At 37.9% G+C, this 18,732-nt stretch overlaps 1 protein-coding gene across 1 annotated transcript in view; it reads right to left on the reverse strand.

Moving 5' to 3' along the window:
* The window catches only part of GNA13 (G protein subunit alpha 13), a 39,446-nt gene that overhangs the window by 6,715 nt on the left and 13,999 nt on the right, over positions 1–18,732 (reverse strand). The window contains exon 3 of the mRNA XM_025999638.2: positions 5,319–5,369. Within this exon, the coding sequence (XP_025855423.1) occupies positions 5,319–5,369 (51 nt within the window). The remainder of the gene's footprint in view (positions 1–5,318; positions 5,370–18,732) is intronic.

Here is an 18,732-nt window from a genome sequence, read left to right on the forward strand (position 1 = left end):
CTGTGAAGTAGGTGGAGGGGACCACACTGGGCCGGCCGCCCCAGAGGAGAGCTTATGCAAAAACCAGATGAGCCCTTCTCTGTGAAGCGGACCAGTCAGCTTTGAGACCCTGGACAGACAGAAGTTGCTAGTCTCAGAAGTCACTAGTCTCAGAAGTCACCAGCTACTCCAGACAGCGTACTTCCAGATGCAGTATAACTGGTTCCTTCTTTTCAGGCTACTGTGTTTCCAGAACTTTGACTTGGCTCTTTGGCAATACTGAATAGGAGAGCTTTTTAATGCTCATTGTCAAGGTCAATTTTTCCTTTTTTAAATCAAGGCAAGATTTTCAAACAATGCTGACTGTTACAACGGTGTATTTTATGCTTTTCCAAATAGTGTAATATAATTTTGAAATTTCATTACAATCTATTTCTTCAAAATGGTTCTATGGAGTTAAGCATTAAAAAAAAGTAGGCAGTTCTCAGTTATATGTAATCCATAACCATTTATTAACTAATGCTAGGCCTCCATAAAACATGCTGGCATTTCCAGGCTTCCTTTTAGCTTCTGTTCACATACTTAACTACTTTACTTACAATCAGCACATCCACAATTTTTAGCCTGCCCTACTTTACTTAACATTTCATCATGAACTGTTATGCACACGGAGACAGTTGTATTTCACTTTAAAGGAGTATAAATGTGCCAAATGGATTAATGTACTGTCATTTATATACATACCCCCGACCAGTGTTCATTAAGGCTGCTTCCAATTTTTTAGCTTAATAGAAATTCCGCAATTAAAATTCTCACACACGTAACCATCCCTTCCCCTCTTTGGACGATTTCCTAAACTGAATAACCAGAAATAAGATTAGGAAGCCAAAGTTTATGAATATTTTGATGACACTGGACACTTAAAGCCCAACTGCTTTCCAGAAACGCAGTACAAATTTGCAGTGCACGTGTGCCAACTGCTTCAGAAACATGCCAGCTCTGGGTAGTTGTTAATTTTCCAATTCCATAAAAATTGTAAGTTCTTCTTGCTCACTTAGAAGCTAACAATCTAGTTAGGAAGCTAAGGCTAATTCCTAGGAAGCCCCCAAACCAATACAATGTAATCAACTGTTAGCTGCTCTGGCAGAATCAGGGAGTAGAGAACTGGCAGTTCCAGAGCCAGCTCTTCACATACTAATTGTGTGACCCTGGCCAAGTCCTTTAGTCCTAGTGCATCTCCACTTCCTCATTGGTGAAATACAGACAGTAACATTCACAAGGGGGCTGTGAGGCCTAAATGAGCTCAACAGGGAAGTGCTCCTGGGCCGGCCGGCATACTGTGCATGCGCCGCACAGTCTAGCTGTAGAGAAGGAATCCAGAAGGCTGAGATAGCTGGGTGAGCTCCTGTTACGTCCCTTGGTTCTCTTACTATTTATTATCTTCTTTATTATCTTTATTTTTTCGGGGGGGGGGGGAGTGGGAGGGGAAGGGAGCAGGCTCCACACCTAGCTTGGAGCCCAATGTGGAGCTCAATCTCAGGACCCTGCATGACCTGAGCCAAAACCAAGAGCTGGCTGCTTAACCGACTGAGCTGCCCAGGCGGGCCAGGCCCCCTCCGCCGCTCTCTCATTTTTAAATGCTCACCATTCACTCTGCACTTGACAATCTATTCACAAACACACATATTCAATTAAGAAAACTCATTTTCTTCCTAACCAACTCCTCTAAGCCAACCAGCATGTTCTCCTTTCTACTTCCTGCTCCATTAACAATCCCAGCGGTAAGACTCCCCCGTCTAGGGGGAAGACTAAGGACTTTTCTCTGCATTACCTATTTTATCTCAAACCCTGTTTCTCCTTATTTCTGCTATTCCTGTTTTTTAGCATCTTGGGTGTGGATTACTACCTCTTCACTAGTTTCCCTGCCCTTAATGTCTCGCATCTCTTGGTTCCATCCCTAAGCCACTCTCAAACTAACCCTCCTGCGTCATAACTTTAGAACTCACTTGGAGGTACCTCACTGCATCCGATCCAAACTTTGCTGACTGGTTTTCATGAACCTCTTTACTCCTAGTTTTCTGGAACCGGAGACTCTGCTCTACATTGTCTAGGCTTACCACAGAGCCTCACATCAAGACTTGCCAAAGCTGCACATCTTGGTACCATTACATGACCATTCACTTGCACAACTGTACAACTACAATAAACAATGTATCCAGACCCAAGCTATGCCTTCTAAAAATCTGGTTTTATAAGTTAAAGTCAAGAACGTCACAGGTCCTTTGCCGAAGGATGTGCCTAAAATTAAACATATCCAGCTGTCTCCCGTCTTGGTGGGCCGCATCTCTTTACATATCTAAATTCATCTCATCCTTCAGATAGTTTAGATTCACTTACTCTTATGGGGTAGCTCCAACTTCCCGGGTCAGAATATGTCTCTCCATTCTATGAACTAATACTTACCTTTTTTTTTAAGACAGTTTTTTTTTTTTTTTTAAAGATTTTATTTATCCATTCATAGAGACACACAGAGAGAGAGAAAGGCAGAGACATAGACAGAAGGAGAAGCAGGCTCCATGCAGGGAGCCCGACGTGGGACTCAATCCCAGGTCTCCAGGATCACGCCCCGGGCTGCAGGCGGCGCTAAACTGCTGCACCACCAGGGCTGCCCGAACTAATACTTATCTTCATGACTGGTATCATTTATTTGTCCTCTGCTTGTTTTATGTATAATTTTGTCTCTGACTAGAATGAATTCCTTAAAAACAGGGAACAAAGAACACAACAGCTAACGAGCACTTACTACATGCAAAGCACTATTCTGAATACCTGAGTGTTACAGACTGAATGGACTATGTCCCCCCAAAATTCATATGCTAACCCCAATGTGACTGTATTTTGGGAAAGGGCTTTTACAGGACATAACTAAGGTTAAATGAGGTCATAGGGTAGGGTCCTAATGAGATAGTCTTGGTGGTCTTATAAGAAGAGTAAGAGATCTCTGTTTCCTCACATGAATGCACTGAGTCAAAGCCATGTGAAAAAGCCACAGAAAGAAGGCTATAGTCTGCAAGTCAGGAAGAAAGTCCTCACCAGAAAATAACCATACTAGTACTTTCATCTTAGACTTCCAGCCTCCAGAACTATGAGAACTAAATGTCTGTTGTTTAAGCCACCCAGTCTATGGTGTTTTGTCATGGCAGCCTGAACAGATGAAGACATGGGGTTTATTTCATGTAATTATCCCACAACTCTGAGGTCAGGTTCTTTCTATGTCCATGATATGAAGAAATTACGGTTTAGAGAAGCCTATGGTCACACAGAGCTAGTCTGTGAAAGAACTGGGCTCAGGACCCAAGTGGTCTGGCTGCAGAGCCCACATCCTTGGCCCCTGTGCGGTTCCACTCCCCAGAGGGTCATGGGGCTTGGCACACAGCAGGGCTTCAATGCCCTGGTACTTCAATCAGAGACGGAGAAGCAAAGGCAATCGTGGAACTTGTCTGATATGCATAGAATGAATGGCCAATCTGTGACACAGCCGGTTTACTCTCCCCTCCTTTATACCTACCAAATGAATCACCGCACATTTTTTATTTTATTACAGATGTGGCCTCAGAATTGTTCTCAACCTAAGACTAATACAGACTGACTAGAGTTGGCCTAGAGTCATTAATTCAAGAGCTATTTGTTAAGTGCCTACTGTATTCCAAGCATCGTTACTAGGCATCCAGAACCAAACTCTTCACAATCAAGACATGAGGTCCTTGACCTTATGGCAAGAGACAGGTAAAAGACAAGTAAACGTATAAATAAATAAACCAACTGTAGAAGAGCAATGATTTTTGAAAAAAGTAAGGGCTGATACTGAACACAAGAGGAGGGACCTAATTTGAATGGCACATTCAAGGAAAGCTTACAAGAAGAGGCAAATTGAGAACAGGTCAAATCAGCACTGTTTGGGTTAGAAAATATGAAATACCCCCCCCCTTTTTTTGTTAAATAACTCCTTTTTTAAAAAGACTTATTTATTTATTTATTTATTCATTCATTCATTCATTCATTCATTCATTCATTCATTCATGAGAGACACAGAAAGAGAGAGAGAGAGAGAGAGGCGGAGACACAGGCAGAGGGAGAAGCAGGCCCCATGCAGGGAGCCCGACGTGGGACCTGATCCTGGGTCTCCAGGATCACGCTCTGGGCTGAAGGCGGCACTAAACTGCTGAGCCCCCCGGGCTGCCCTAAATAACTCTTAAAAATTAGTTTACCTACTAAGGCTTTCCTCTTTCCACTTGGGTCTATAATGTAACTCTAAGGTTCACAATCTAACCAGATGGAAAGAGACAATGAAATAAACTCTTAATACCAAGTTTCAATGATGTGGACTGAGTAAAAACCCATTAATATGGAGAGCCCAACTTCTGGAACACAAGTATCTAGGAAAGAGGCATGAGAAAAAAACACTGGCTTAAGTGCAGACAAGTGCAATTTAGTAAAATCCAAAATAAGGGAATTTAAATGTTATCTTGCAAAAAGAAGGTAGATTATCATGTGTCCTTGAATATGTCACTTTCCTACTTGCAGTGGGTTCTTCATTTCGTGTTTCTTTCAGTTTTATTTTTAAAGTGAATCTCAAAGAACGTGTAAGACTATATTAAAAGGTATTACCAGAAATCTGCTTTAAGAGGAGGCAAATAATGCTTCAGTAAATCTAGATGGTAACAAATGACTCTAGGGCAGTGACTTTCAAACATTTTCTGAGCACAGCAACCTTTCTTCCAGTCTTTGGCCTGAGTCCACCCCCGAGAACACAGAGCAGCTGCCCTGTCTGTAGCAGGCCCAGGCGGCCAGAGCCAGCCACAGTGCCAGCCAAGAGGAAAATCATCAACTCTCTTTCCAAGGGCGACTCCTTCTCCTCCTTCATGGAGTCTCTTCAGCAGGCCTTTGCTCAACTGAAAAACAGCGTTTGCTAAAAGGTTTTGAAATCAATCAACCCACTGTATTCTGTTTCTGCTTACCAACACACACACACACACACACACACACACACACACACACACACACACCCTGAGGTAGAACAGATAATGTACAATCTCATTTTCAAATATAAACTTTCTCTAAACAGTTTTATGTTCATGAATTGGTGGATAAAGCACTCCTCGCAGAAATGGCAGAGATCTGGATAACAGAGGGGAAAAAAAAATGAAGCAGGGACAGTCTGGATACTGCCACTAGGAAGGAGGAGGAAGCAAACAGCTTAATACATAATTTTTCTAAACCTCCCAACTAATATCCTGACTACTGCTTTCAAATGGCAATAAACATAAACAAAAACTTACTGCTTCTCCAAGTTTATCCAAGTTATCCAGGAAATATTTTACAGATTCACCCTAAAACAAGAAGAAAATAGTTATTAGAGCTTAGAAATTGAAGATTTTGTTACAACAGTTTACATTAAACTGTCTGGTCGTACACTGAATCCAAACAGTTTGTTTAGTTACAAATTTCAGACAGTACAACTAACCCCACTAAGAACATATACAACGTCTGCCTCTGCCAGAGCTCCAGCCTGGTCAACTTCACAAATGCCATAGGCAGTCCCCCAGTGACACTCTTGGTTGACAAGATGACATGTACACTTAGTGACAGAACAATCTAGATATCCAAAGGGAAGATGTAATTAAATAAAAGGTAAAAACTGCTTTTGAGATAAACATACAACTATAATTTATGGGGGATTCTGTCTACATTTTTCTTTTTTTTTTTTTTTTGTCTACATTTATCTACCTGAAGTTGACACTGATGGTGGTTATCTTTAGTGACAGAGCAAACCAGAAATGAGGTGAGGACACCGTAAAATCTTTCAGTAAGAGGCACTTGTCTGGACAGACACGCTTTGCTCCAGAAGATTTTGAATGCTGCCGTAGGCTTCATGTCTCCTTGGGTCTCTTCCTGAGGGACCAGCCTACTTTCTCTGGGCCCCAATATCTATTAGACTTCCAGTTAATTTTGAATATCTACACTATATAAGAATACATCCAAGGAGGAACTACTTGAACAGAGGACAGAGAAGAGGGGAGCCATGTGGGGCAAGAAGGGCTCTTTCAGGACGTTTTCCCTGTGTTTTTAGGTTCCGGCTCATTTTCTACCACCAGAGCCCTGCACTCCGCCTGCCCATGGCTGTTGCTTCTACAACTTCCTGAAGGTAGTGCTTCTTTCACATATAGGAGAAATCATCTGAAGATCTTGGTCGACTATAGGTTCTGCTATAAATTCACTGTGGAAACTGATAGATAAAGGTACAAAGGACGGAAGAGGCAATAGCCATCACTTCCAGCACTCAGGAAAGATCACAGTTAACATCTCAGGACATCTTCCTCCAATGCCTTTTTGTATAATTCACATTGTTGAAATAATTAAAGACAAGTTTGTGTCCTGATTTCTCCACTTAAATAACCTAAGTAAATTTAATAGTCAAAATAATTCCCGGTATTTATTATGTAAAAAGTTAAATAACTGCTGATCTAATGCTGAATACTTGCATTGTTTTTAATAAACATTTTTAACATTTAAAAAAAACAATATTGTGATAAATAGCTTTGAGTAGAGCTGTATGTGCTCTTGAATTATGCGCTGAGTGATCTCAAAAGAATTACTAAGGCAAAGAGATTAAACATTTTTAAGATGCTTACTACTCACTGCCACAAAGGTTCTACTGACTCTCTCCTACCCAACAAGTGTGAAATTATGATGAAAATAAACTAAGTCGAGATCAGAGAAGATATCTTTTGCGGATGAGTCTGTAATAAACTAAGGTGCAAACTCTGACGGGCTCCACGCTGTGATCCCCAATGCTTCTCATTTCAGACCCCCTTCCCCCCAGAGCAATGGGGCTCTGTGTACCACAGAGAACGACAGGTTCCATATCCAAATTGACAATGTAAGTTCAACTGAACAAAAACATATTTCAATTAGTACTGTTTATCTTAACTAATGGCCAGATAAATGAAAGTTAAAGTCACCTTAAGATGAGCACATTGTCTAAAGCAGCAAGCTCCCCCTTTCCCCTGTAAAAAAATAAAGGCTTATGACCAACCCACTGTTTCCAAGGGTACAGAGAAGCTGCTATACTCATTCTAGTGAGATTGCAAATTCAAAGTTTTGAGAAAGTTTTAAGTAGTATGAGGGAAACTTTTAATGAACTTTTTTTTTACCCATTGTAAGGAATTTATTCAATATAAACAAAATGCTACAAACAAAAAGATACTTTACTTAGTGCTACCTATGATAGTAAGGTTTGGAAGTCCACTTTTCCACCTATCATTAGGGAAATGATTTAATAAGCTTTAGTAAACTAATATAATGATATTATATTCATCAAATAATTATTATTTTAATATAATCACCACATATGACATATTTACACCATTAAATGCTAAATTACAATAGGAGATCACAGAGTGAAGGTTGCAAAGAAATGACAGCCCCTCATCTACAAGTTTTTTGGTAAGCTTACCTCCAGCACTTAACTGTGAGCAAAACCTGACCTGAACTGATGTGTTTCTTTACAGTCTTTATTTCTCCTATTTAGTAAAACTATTCAAATGCTTTGCTGCAAAACTATGGATACTGCATAATAAACAGTACATGCACTGTATTATCTTTCTGAAATCCAAAAAATTTGTAATTCCATGAACAAATCTGGACTCAAAGATTTATAAAAATGCATTTGTATTACGTATGCTTTAACTATTCTATTTAAATATGGAAAGGACAGCTTTGTAGCTCAATGAGTGACTATATTCTCTTTCTAAAAAAGGAAAAGAAAATTGTTCCTAATTGTTCATCTCTTGGTGTTACAAATATAAAAAAAAAAAAAGTGTTTTTCCTTAATGCATCCTGATTTAAGTGCATTCTCTTGGAGTGTATCTGAGATTTTTTAGGTTCAAATTACTACAGGCCTCTGTTTATTGGGAATTCGCAATCTCACCCAAATTAAATGATAGTAATTAGTGATATATCCATGTGCATGTTGTTAAATTTCAAATTCTACCGAAGGAAGCTTCATTGGTGTAATTTACACAGTCCTTTGTGCACTTGAGACTATATAAAATATTTATAATTAATTTCCACACATTTGATAGTGTGGATTATCTCTAGTACTTAAAGTCCCAAATAAAGTGCCCTATTGCCAAATGATTATACTTTGACTATGCCACTATCACTCAGCCAGTATCTATTCAGAGTATAAATACTTTAAAATATTATTCCTATGAAAAACAGATCATGGTTAAAATAACTCCCCAAACATAAAAAATGATGTTAATTCACCATTTTGGACCACAGGTAATACTATGGATCCTTCCATTAGTCAGAAAATCCAGAGTGGGACACAAAAACGGCTTCAGAACCTTTTAATGTGCATGACTGTAAACTAATGTTTCCTTGTTAAGAGGTCAGTGCTTCCCCCCCAAATTAAGCTAGTGTGAACAAGCAAATTTAAACTCATGCACACAAAGGCATGTGCGCACGCACACACACACACACGAGCATGTGCAAACATGTGTGTGCTATAAAAGGATGAGTATTTTCATAGGAGAAATCTCCCACAGTAGCTTTAGAAGGTGTTACTGGAGAAAAAAAAGAGAAAATCTGTCTTTTTATAATCTCAAAACAATTCCAAATTTAAAAATATAAAATATGTGTTGGGGATCCCTGGGTGGCGCAGCGGTTGGGCGCCTGCCTTTGGCCCAGGGCGCAATCCTGGAGACTCGGGATCGAATCCCACGTCAGGCTCCCGATGCATGGAGCCTGATTCTCCCTCTGCCTATGTCTCTGCCTTTCTCTTTCTCTCACTGTGTGCCTATCATAAATAAATAAAATTAAATTAAAAAAAAATATATGTGTTGTTTGCAATCTAATTACAAAGGACAGGGATGCCTGGGTGGCTCAGCAGTTGAGTGCCTGCCTTCCCTTCGGCCCAGGGCATGATCCTCGAGTCCCAGGATCTCCGAGTCCATGTCAGGCTCCCTTCATGGAGCCTGCTTCTCCCTCTACCTGTGTGTCTCTGCCTCTCTCTGTGTGTGTTTCTCATGAATAAATAATAAAGAAATCTTTATAAAAATAAAAAGTAATTACGAAAGACATAGAAAATGAGTATTAGAATCTCTGTTCTGTGTTAGCCTAAGAGGTTCTGAAGGTCACCTTCTGTTCCTGCTTTACTGCTCTTAGGCAAATTTTGTACCTAGTTCGGCACCCAACACCTGGTAGCCTCCTCTCTCTCCTCCCCAAAAATGTCTGGTGAATGAAGTATGAATTCCCAGGGGGAAATTTCCCTCAAATATTTTTTTCCTAATAGCTTCAGAAGTGACCAAAAAGTCTTCCAGTTGTCTACTATTAACTTCAAGGAAAAGATGTGAATTCTAGTCCTTTCTCTAACACAAATTTCTAAACTTCTGGCAAATTTCTAAACTTCTCCAGGCCTCAGTTTAATGTCAATAAAATGAGGAAGTTTCATGGTTCCATGGATAATTATTGAAGTTCTGCTCTAGGCAACAATTTCAGTTTACACAATTGGTTTAAATTTAAGTTCTCCTTTCCCTATATCTCTGCATCTATTAATCTTAAATTCACTTTTGTTGTGACTCATTATTCAAGTTATGTTGCTTAATCTCTTGGTTAATACAGAGTGCCCACTTCGGCAGCACATATATTAAAATCTCTTGGTTAATATAGAAGTAACTTCATGTGTTGGACAAGACACATCATGGGCCTAACACTCACTTTTTGTTGGTTATGACCTGAGACTCTGTTATTACCTTCCCCACTTTGTTTTATGTTACTAAAGAGAAATTTTCATAAAATTGCAAAAAGGCTTTTCACACCTATGACTTTTAAAATATAAGATATTTCATGTCATCCCTTGGTTCTTTTTTCCTCTCTTCAGAGTACTGACTGGGTATGGCATGGCAGCCAGTGGGCTTGGGTTCTAGACACAAAATAGTATCAGTGAGCTTTAAGTTACCTCAAGAATAAGATGAGAGAGGTGATTAGCTCCAGTGTCCTGTTGAATTAAAAAATCCTATTCATTCTACAAACTGTATTTTGTAAGTTGTGTCAAAACTAGGAATCACCTCAATGTCGTTCCCCCTATTCACAAAAATTATGTGTTATAAGGATTCTTTCTTTGCTTGAGACAAAATAAGAGGCCCTGAGTTTAAAGGTAACAGAGAAGCTGAGAACACAAATTAGAATGTAATTTATATTAAACAAATGTGTAGTCATAGTATGAGAAGCTTGGCAGTTTATTTGCCCAGTTCCTGAACAAGTGACAGATTTATCCAATCTCTCTTCTGCATAGCTAAAATGTATAAAGGACAGCATGTAGAATTTACAACTTCAAAAGGCTGTGGAATTTAAGCTGGATTTATATACAAATTTTTAAAAAGCAAGGCATGCATATTCTAGATATAGCAACTTGGCAATGTGTAATAAGAATTTTAAAAATTACCCTCATTGCAGAACTATAGGAAAAATCTATGCAAGTACAGCCGTGGTAGTAAATTACTATTGTGGCAGAAGGAAAGGCTGGTTGAGAGCTATTCGATTATTTTTCTTATGTAACTATATTCTAGAGGAAGGATCCTCCAACAATGACCCCCAGGGCCAAATCCAGCCCACTGCTTGTTTTCATGTAGCCCATTTCTAAATGGCTGAGGGGAAAAAAATCAAAAGAATACCTCATGACATCTGAAAATGATATGAAATTCAAATTTCAGTGTCCATAAATAAAACTATATCGGAGCACGACCTCAGTCATTTATTTATGCACTAAGGCTCCTCCACGCCGCAGGAGCCACAAGTGGTCATGACACAGGCTGTGTGTGGAGCTCTCTTCACTTTGCACGACATAATGCACTAACACAATTATAGCCTGAAAATATCTCAATGTCACTGGGAGTGCCATAGCATGATTTTTTTTTTTTTTACTATGTTACTAACATATACCCATCAAAACAAAAAGCAAAAGAGGACTTTAAATGTCCTGCTTTTGAGGCACAATGGTATGTGGATAATTTTGATACAGCAAATTTGACAGAAAAGCACTGTGTTTATTATGCAGTGACATTGTGGTTCTGTTAAGAGAATATAATGCACGTCCACATTACCAGACTAAACACTCTTCAAAATAATCCCAACTCACAGGAAAGCAAAAACAACAACAGAAATCACAAAATGTGAAAGGGAATAGTTCATCACAGCAGGATTTCTTTGCAAAAGTAAAAGATGGAAAGAGACTGAAACTAAAGTCAATTTCCAAGTGGTTCCAGTTTGCTGGTTGAGCAAGGACTACCTTCACTGCTCAGTGGTTGTTTACTCCAGGAATCAGTGCCAAGTCTGAAGTGACTGAAAAATTCGCCTGTCTGAATAGTCTGTGTGGGAGAACTACAGATGAGAATCCTTTCAAAGAAGCTGAGAAAAGTCTAAAGCAGTACAAACTAAATTGCAATATGCCAGTATGTGTTACAACTGATGGTAGTAAAAGTATGTGCGCAGCAGAAAAAAGACAAATTTAGAAAGACTGTAAAAATGATTCCGTATTGCATGATTAGGTACTTTGTGTGAAGAACCATAGGGGTCTATCATGTTTCTGAACCAGAAGTGTCAACAATAAATTTAATTCACTCCCACGAACTTGTCATCAGTTCCATAAATTTTTGTAAAAAATAGAATCTGAATATTCTGGTTTGTCCTATTACACTGCTCAATAGCTTAGCAGAGGTAAATTTTTACTGAGATTTTTAGAACGGATGAAATTGATTTTTTCTGAATACGAATGACCCTGTCACTAAAGCAGACCATGAATGGCTTTGGAAATTAGCTTTATTTTTTTATTTTTTAAAATTTTTTTTTTATTTATTTATGATAGTCACAGAGAGAGAGAGAGAGAGGCAGAGACACAGGCAGAGGGAGAAGCGGGCTCCATGCACCGGCAGCCCGACGTGGGATTCGATCCGGGGTCTCCAGGATCGCGCCCTGGGCCAAAGGCAGGCGCCAAACCGCTGCGCCACCCAGGGATCCCGGAAATTAGCTTTAGATAAGACTTGGTTATATACCTTAAGGAATCCAACTCCAAATTCAAAGGCAAACGGTTTTTGCAACACTTATACTATTCATTCAATACGCTTTAATATAATTCATTTGCTCTCAAAAGTAAAACAAGAAGTGAGGCCTCTATCCTCACAAATTGGCAGCCTACATTTTTCCAAAATTAAACTATAGTTCCTATAGCATCCTGCAGACCCCAATGCAAGTACAAAGGGGATTTTCATATTTTAAAAATCCACTTTACTGCGCAATGTGGAGCTTCCACATAACCGTCAACTGGAAACGGGTAATTTGCAATGTAAATAACATGCCAGGAGGCAAACCAAGAAGAATCTAACAGAATTCTATAAATGTCTTCCAAGCAATTAAAATCATATGCTCATTTGGCAGTACCTATCTGTATGAAAAGACTTTTTTTTTTTTCAAGGATGAAAAATGTGTAAAATCTCACTACAGATCAGCATTAATGAACATTTGCAACTAATTTTGATGATAGGGAACACTAACATTTGAACCCCAATTAAGCAAAATGTTATTCATCTCCAAAAGAATTCCACTCTTCTCATTAGTAAACCTACACTACAAAACACTGTATACAATTTTTATTATTCTGTTTTTGAATTTCACCAACAAAAAAACTTGTGGAAAATTGTGTTTTCTCTTGTTATATAAATACCTACATAATGCCCTTGACTTTGTCTGCTGGCACACAAGGTCTAAAATATACCTAAAACTTGGCCCTTTTCAGAAACAGTTTTCTGACTTCAGTTCTAGACCTATTGTCTTATATCTGGCAGTGCCTCAGCACTTCTAATATGCTTGTTAAAAATACTAATTCCCAGGGTCACAGGGTGGCTCAGTTGGTTAAGGTCCACCACAAATCTACCAAATCAAAAATCTTATTAATAAGCTCCTAACGAAGGGCCTCTAATGTAGCCATTCCAGCATCAGTTCAGATCTGGATACCCATTTTACTCAAAATTGGATTTTGTATCAATTTCATGACTTTTAGTATTGATTACACGAAATCAGCTGTGGTTTTTTTTAAGCCTTGCAAAAATGCCAAGATTATTAAGAAACTAGATTAGAAACTTACTTAGCTTTAACTTATTGCAAGAGTAAGTTTCAAGTATCACTTTCGTTCAACTAGGTCTCACAGGTAAAACATTAGGCCTTCCTTTGACAGATCTGAATTATGACATAAACAGTGGCCTTAAGCCTACAAGTAGAGCTTTCCCTTTCTTTCTCTTTTTAAAAATTGATTTGGTAACTCAGACATACCTTACTACCATTCTAGTTGCCTTCCTTTCTGCATCCCTAGAGCCTATTTTCAAATGTCTGCCAGACTCTACAGCCTTCAGAGCTAACTCTCTGAAATTTTTATGATCAAAATTGATGAGCCTGGTAATCCAAGTATAACACTGTGAAACTGCTATAAAAGCACAAATGAAAAAAATGATTAGAACCACTACTTATATTTTAGCACAGGACCCTGAAGAACTGAAAACCTCAATTAAATCTTCAAAATAATTTTACTTCTACAACAGACACTTCTACTTTGCATGATAAGATAAAGTAACTCAAGGTGCTTGATAAAAAGAATTCTATCTTTTTATCTGGTAAACAGGTAAACTTTACACTGTGGGATGAAAGGGTCAAATAAAATTCAATCATATGCAAAGTATAAGTAATGTATTAGATTTTGGTGTACTACTAAATAAACTGCCATCGTTTAATCCTGTAAAATGTTTACAATTTAACTGCAGGCCAATTAGGTGTGCCTGTAAGTGGCAGAAAACTCAATGAAAAAAGTCAATTAGGAAAAAAAAAGTGAATTAAAAAGTATCCCATTTTTACATGTTGAGGCCCTTTTAGTTATGAGACCATCATTACCTAGAAGAGTTTCATTTTCTTTTTTTAAAGAGTTATTTATTTGAGAAAAAGAGACAATGCGTACCCGTGCAAGCGTGAGTAGGGAGAGGAGCAGTGGGAGAGGAGAGCGAGACAAGCAGACTCCTGGCTGAGCAGGGAGCCTGATGCAGGGACTGATCCCAGGACCCCAAGGTCATGGCCTAAGCCAAAATCAACTAACTGAGCCGTCCTGGTGCCCCTAGTTTTGTTTTAAAAATAAACATAATAGTACAAGAAATAGTAGAGAAAATCTATATTACCAAGGTATTTAAGCAGTGAGAAATTTTCTTCTGAAATCTAGGTATACATGTGATTCTGAAAATGAGACATAACTCAAAGTTAATACCCAGTTTCTCTTTATATAGAGAACCAACCACTAGCCAAATGCTATAAACAGCAAAACGTTTCCTGAAGTACTAGTAAACTACAAAATAGATGTCTGTGTTCTAAAATGGCTAAGTCCTGTGGTTTAAAGCTGTTTACACACTTCCCATACATATTAAGTCTTTCAAAAGCAAGTTCGGAATGTTTCAAAGAGGAAAAAAAAAAAAGAAACAAGAGATAAGAGAGAAAATTAGAAATCTGTTTATTCCTCAAATTGATTACACCTGTGAATTGTACTGCCATATTGTACTGCCTCAATTGCCATAATAAAGTTTTGGTATGCCCATAATATGTCTTTTAAATTTTCATCTGTCTTATAATCCCCCAAACTAAGCCAGATCAAAGCCTCCTGAATATTTATTTCATTAGGCAGGCTCATTAAGCATACATTTAGAGAAACCTATTCAAAAGGAAACATCCATTTGACCTATATGTTTTTTAATTTTTAAAAATATTTTATTTATTTGAGAGAGAAAGAGAGCACATGTGCACAAATGGGGAGGGGGGGGCACTTGATTCCAGAACCCTGAGATCAAAATTTGAGCCAAGGACAGACGCTAACCAACTGAGCCACCCAGACGCCCCAACCTATATGTTTTTTTTTTTTTTTAAATCAGTAATTCATATTTGTATACTAGTAACTTAAGTCCAGCAAATATGGTGAAGCCATATCTAAATAAGGAGACTTAGGGCAATATTCTATGAATAGACTTTGTGCAATATAAGCCTTTCCATCTAGCATTTACTTATGTAAGTTCGCAGTAAGAATCAAATGCCAAATATAAATAAGGCACAAAACCAGAAAAGTTTGGGGTTAAAACTAGTTAATGAATGAAGAAGACTCTTCATTCCATCTGAGGATGTGGCTAATAACAAAGGCTGAAGGTAACATTTTTTATTATTTAAAGACTCAGTTTCTCATCCTATTTGTCCTTTCTCTATTCTCGTCACATAGTCATATGAAAATATGAAAGTTACCAAGATACTGCTCTGCTCATGCTATTTATCTAAAATCTAAGATTCTAACATTATACTTAATTTCCTAAAGACAGTAAACATAAAACCTAGCCTAATTATGAGAGTTTGTTCATAGCTTTGAAAATGACTCTAAAGTGAAAAGACCTTGAAACCATCCTATTTCAAATATTTGAAATATACTCGAACGAGTTCCAGTCTCCCCTCCTCCCATCATTAATTTTTTTTTCTTCAAACTAAAATATGATAAACAGGCTAGTTTTACACACAGTACATGCACACATGGCACACACAAAACCCTCCCCTTGGTTCTGAGCTTGCCATGGGGCAGGTTCAGCTCTTCTTTCATTTTGTGCCCTTCCAACAATCTCATTTTGCCTGTCCTTCAAAGGACCTATTATTCTGTATCTCTGAGAAGACCTACCCTGTTTTAAAAAATAGCTTTCCCTATTCATTTTTCTCTGGAAAAAAAGCATGATAAAGTATTGATGTGATACACAGCACATGTTTTGAATGAGGGTCATATTTTCACCTTCATTATGAAAGCCTACTTAAAGTACCATCACTTGTGCATGTTTGGTCCACAAGCAACAAGACAGTATTTACTTATATCAAAAATATGGAAGTTATTTTTGTCAAAGGAAAACAGGTCAATCTTCAGTAGATTCCAACTGAATGCAGTTTCAAATTCTGGCTAGCATTTTCTGTGTGTTATCACTTAAAACGTACAAAAGAGCCAAAAATTAGTTATTTAAAAACCACCCCAGTATTGAAAACATTTTTTTCAAACTAAATACTTCTTCAGACTAATCTAAGATAGTTTATAGTAGCCTAAATAGAATTTCCCAAAAATACTTTTGCCTAATTTAGGCAGTTAATTTCCATTTTCCTTGTATATAAACTATAAAAACAAACTAGTGCACAAAATTAAAAAAATCTTTGGACAGAACTAAGTTTTCACTTTATTTTGTAAATGTCGTTTTCTTGCTCTTGCTCACAAATTAATAATGTTCCTTTTTGCATCTAGTTTTTCAGTGAGGCTTATCATCAAAATAATTTAAGGCTAATGATCATAGTTTTCTAAGAGTATTCCTGTAGTCCTGTCAAATTCCAATTCATACAAAATGTACCATACAGTTTAGTAATTCTACTACAGAAATCACAAAAAGAACCTTATTTTTATTAAAACATTTCATCCTGAAGAGAGAAAAGTGTAGCAGCACTACATTTAATGAGTGTGTATAGTTACATATGTATCTTCTACTCATGTGCATGGACCTCACACACATAAACTGTTCAATTTTGTTATCTTAAGTATCAATCATTCTCTAAACTCTACAGCCCCTTCTTTAAAATAATATAGGCTTGAGTGGAAGTCAGTGTTCCTTTTTAAATCTTCCCTCAGGGACACCCCGGTGGCTCAGTGGTTGAGCGTCTGCCTTCGGCTCAGGGCATGATCTGGAGGTCTAGGATTGAACTGAGTCCTGCACTGGGCTCCCTGCATGGAGCCTGCTTCTCCCTCTGCCTGTGTGTCTCTGCCTCTCTCTGTGTCTCTCATGAATAAATAAATAAAATCTTTATAAAAATAAAATAAAATCTTCCCTTAAACATTAAATACAAATTTTAAATATGAGGAAAAAGTTTAATATGGCGGAGATGGGGTGCTAGGTCCAACAGACTGGGTGGCAACACAGTAAGATTTAGCCCATATTCCATGTTACCATTTAGCACCACCAGGTTCTGTTCCTAAAAAAATATAGGTGAGAAAGAATTTTACATGTAAGTCAGAAATTCACATCCATTTCTTGAAAGATGCCTTATCAGTTCTCTGAGAAAATCACCTCCTCCAGGAAATGCTAACATTGCAATATTAAATGAACAGGACATAAAATTGTACAGAAAGTACAGGAACGTTTAACTCCACTTCCAATACTGTTTTCAAATATTGGAAGGAAATACAGCAAAATGTCAACAAAGATGTCTTAGGATGGTGGTTAGGGGCCAACTGGATGATTTTCTACAATGGACATACGTATAGGTTTTAAAATTTAAACTTTAAAAAGAGCTAATCTGGATTCTGGAAGCTGTAAGTAATTTCCTCAAAAAACAAAACCAAAACTTTCCTACTTTTCAGTTTCCACATAACCATAACACTTAAAAAGCTTAGAGGTTTGAGCTCTGTAAAAATTCTTTGAAGTTAAAATACTTTTTTGATAAGGGTCAATTATATATAATCCCAGCAGCATATAAAGAAACATTAAGCTTTGCCAGAACTAGAATCTTCAGTAGTACTTTTTTTTTTTTTTTAATTTTCAAAAAGAAATGACCTCAAGTGTTAAAAAAAAGGAAAAAAGAATAGTTTTCCAACACAGGACATACTTCCCAAATACAGTTTCAATTCCCCTGCTATCTAAATAGAGGGGCCTGTCAGAGTCCTTGTGAATGCACACCAGATGGAAAGTTCTGCTCTCTGATGACGTGCTACAATGCATCTTGAAATCCCCACAACTCAAACATGCAATAATTGCAAAATTAATTAACATTAACAATCAACATTAATAAAGAAATTCTATGCTTAAAATCACACAGCAGATTAGGGGAAAATCCAGATCACTTTAGTTCCAGGTTACTGTTCAATTCATCATCCCAAACTCTTGGCAACAGAGAAGCTCCACACAGCCTACCAGAGCATTAACTACCTTCCCTTCCCCTATGTGCCAATCAATCATGTCAGACAGCAGAGCAATACAACTTGTGAATGTTTCTGAATACTGATGAATGTGGGAAATAGTTCCAAATTTATATTGGCCTATCAGTTCCTGTTTCCAAATTACTACTGTTAACCATATTATTAAAGGGATGCAGGAAAGCATGGTAGGGAGTATCAGACATGGGCTATGGAGTCGTACAGCCCTGAGCTTGAATAACGGCTCTAATCAAAACTAGCTATAACCTTAACCTCTCCAGACCTAATGTTTTATGTATAAAATGAAGTGAATTGGACTCAGGTACTCTTTTATAGGTCTTTTCTAGGTTAGTAAACACTTAGCGATTCTGGATATTCTTGGCAGAAAAGCAGCAAATGCAATATACTATAGCATTTATCCTATCACTGGCAACCTCCGTGGGTGGACTTATCTGGCTTCCACCTGACTGAGAGCCTCCATGAAGGCAGCCACACACACAGTTTGAGCCCCCAAGGCCCACTCAGCCCAGAATACTGTGTGGGCAGGTACTCAATACATATCTGCTGAAGGAACAAAGGAACAAATGTGTTTAACTGATCAAGTTATTGCCCTCACTGAACAGGAAATGGTCATAAGTAAAACAATCAAGTATGAAGTAAAAAACTCTTCTGTGTTTGCCAGGCCTAAC

Source organism: Vulpes vulpes, chromosome 2 (assembly GCF_048418805.1).
Source record: "Vulpes vulpes isolate BD-2025 chromosome 2, VulVul3, whole genome shotgun sequence".
Taxonomy (NCBI): Eukaryota; Metazoa; Chordata; class Mammalia; order Carnivora; family Canidae; genus Vulpes; species Vulpes vulpes.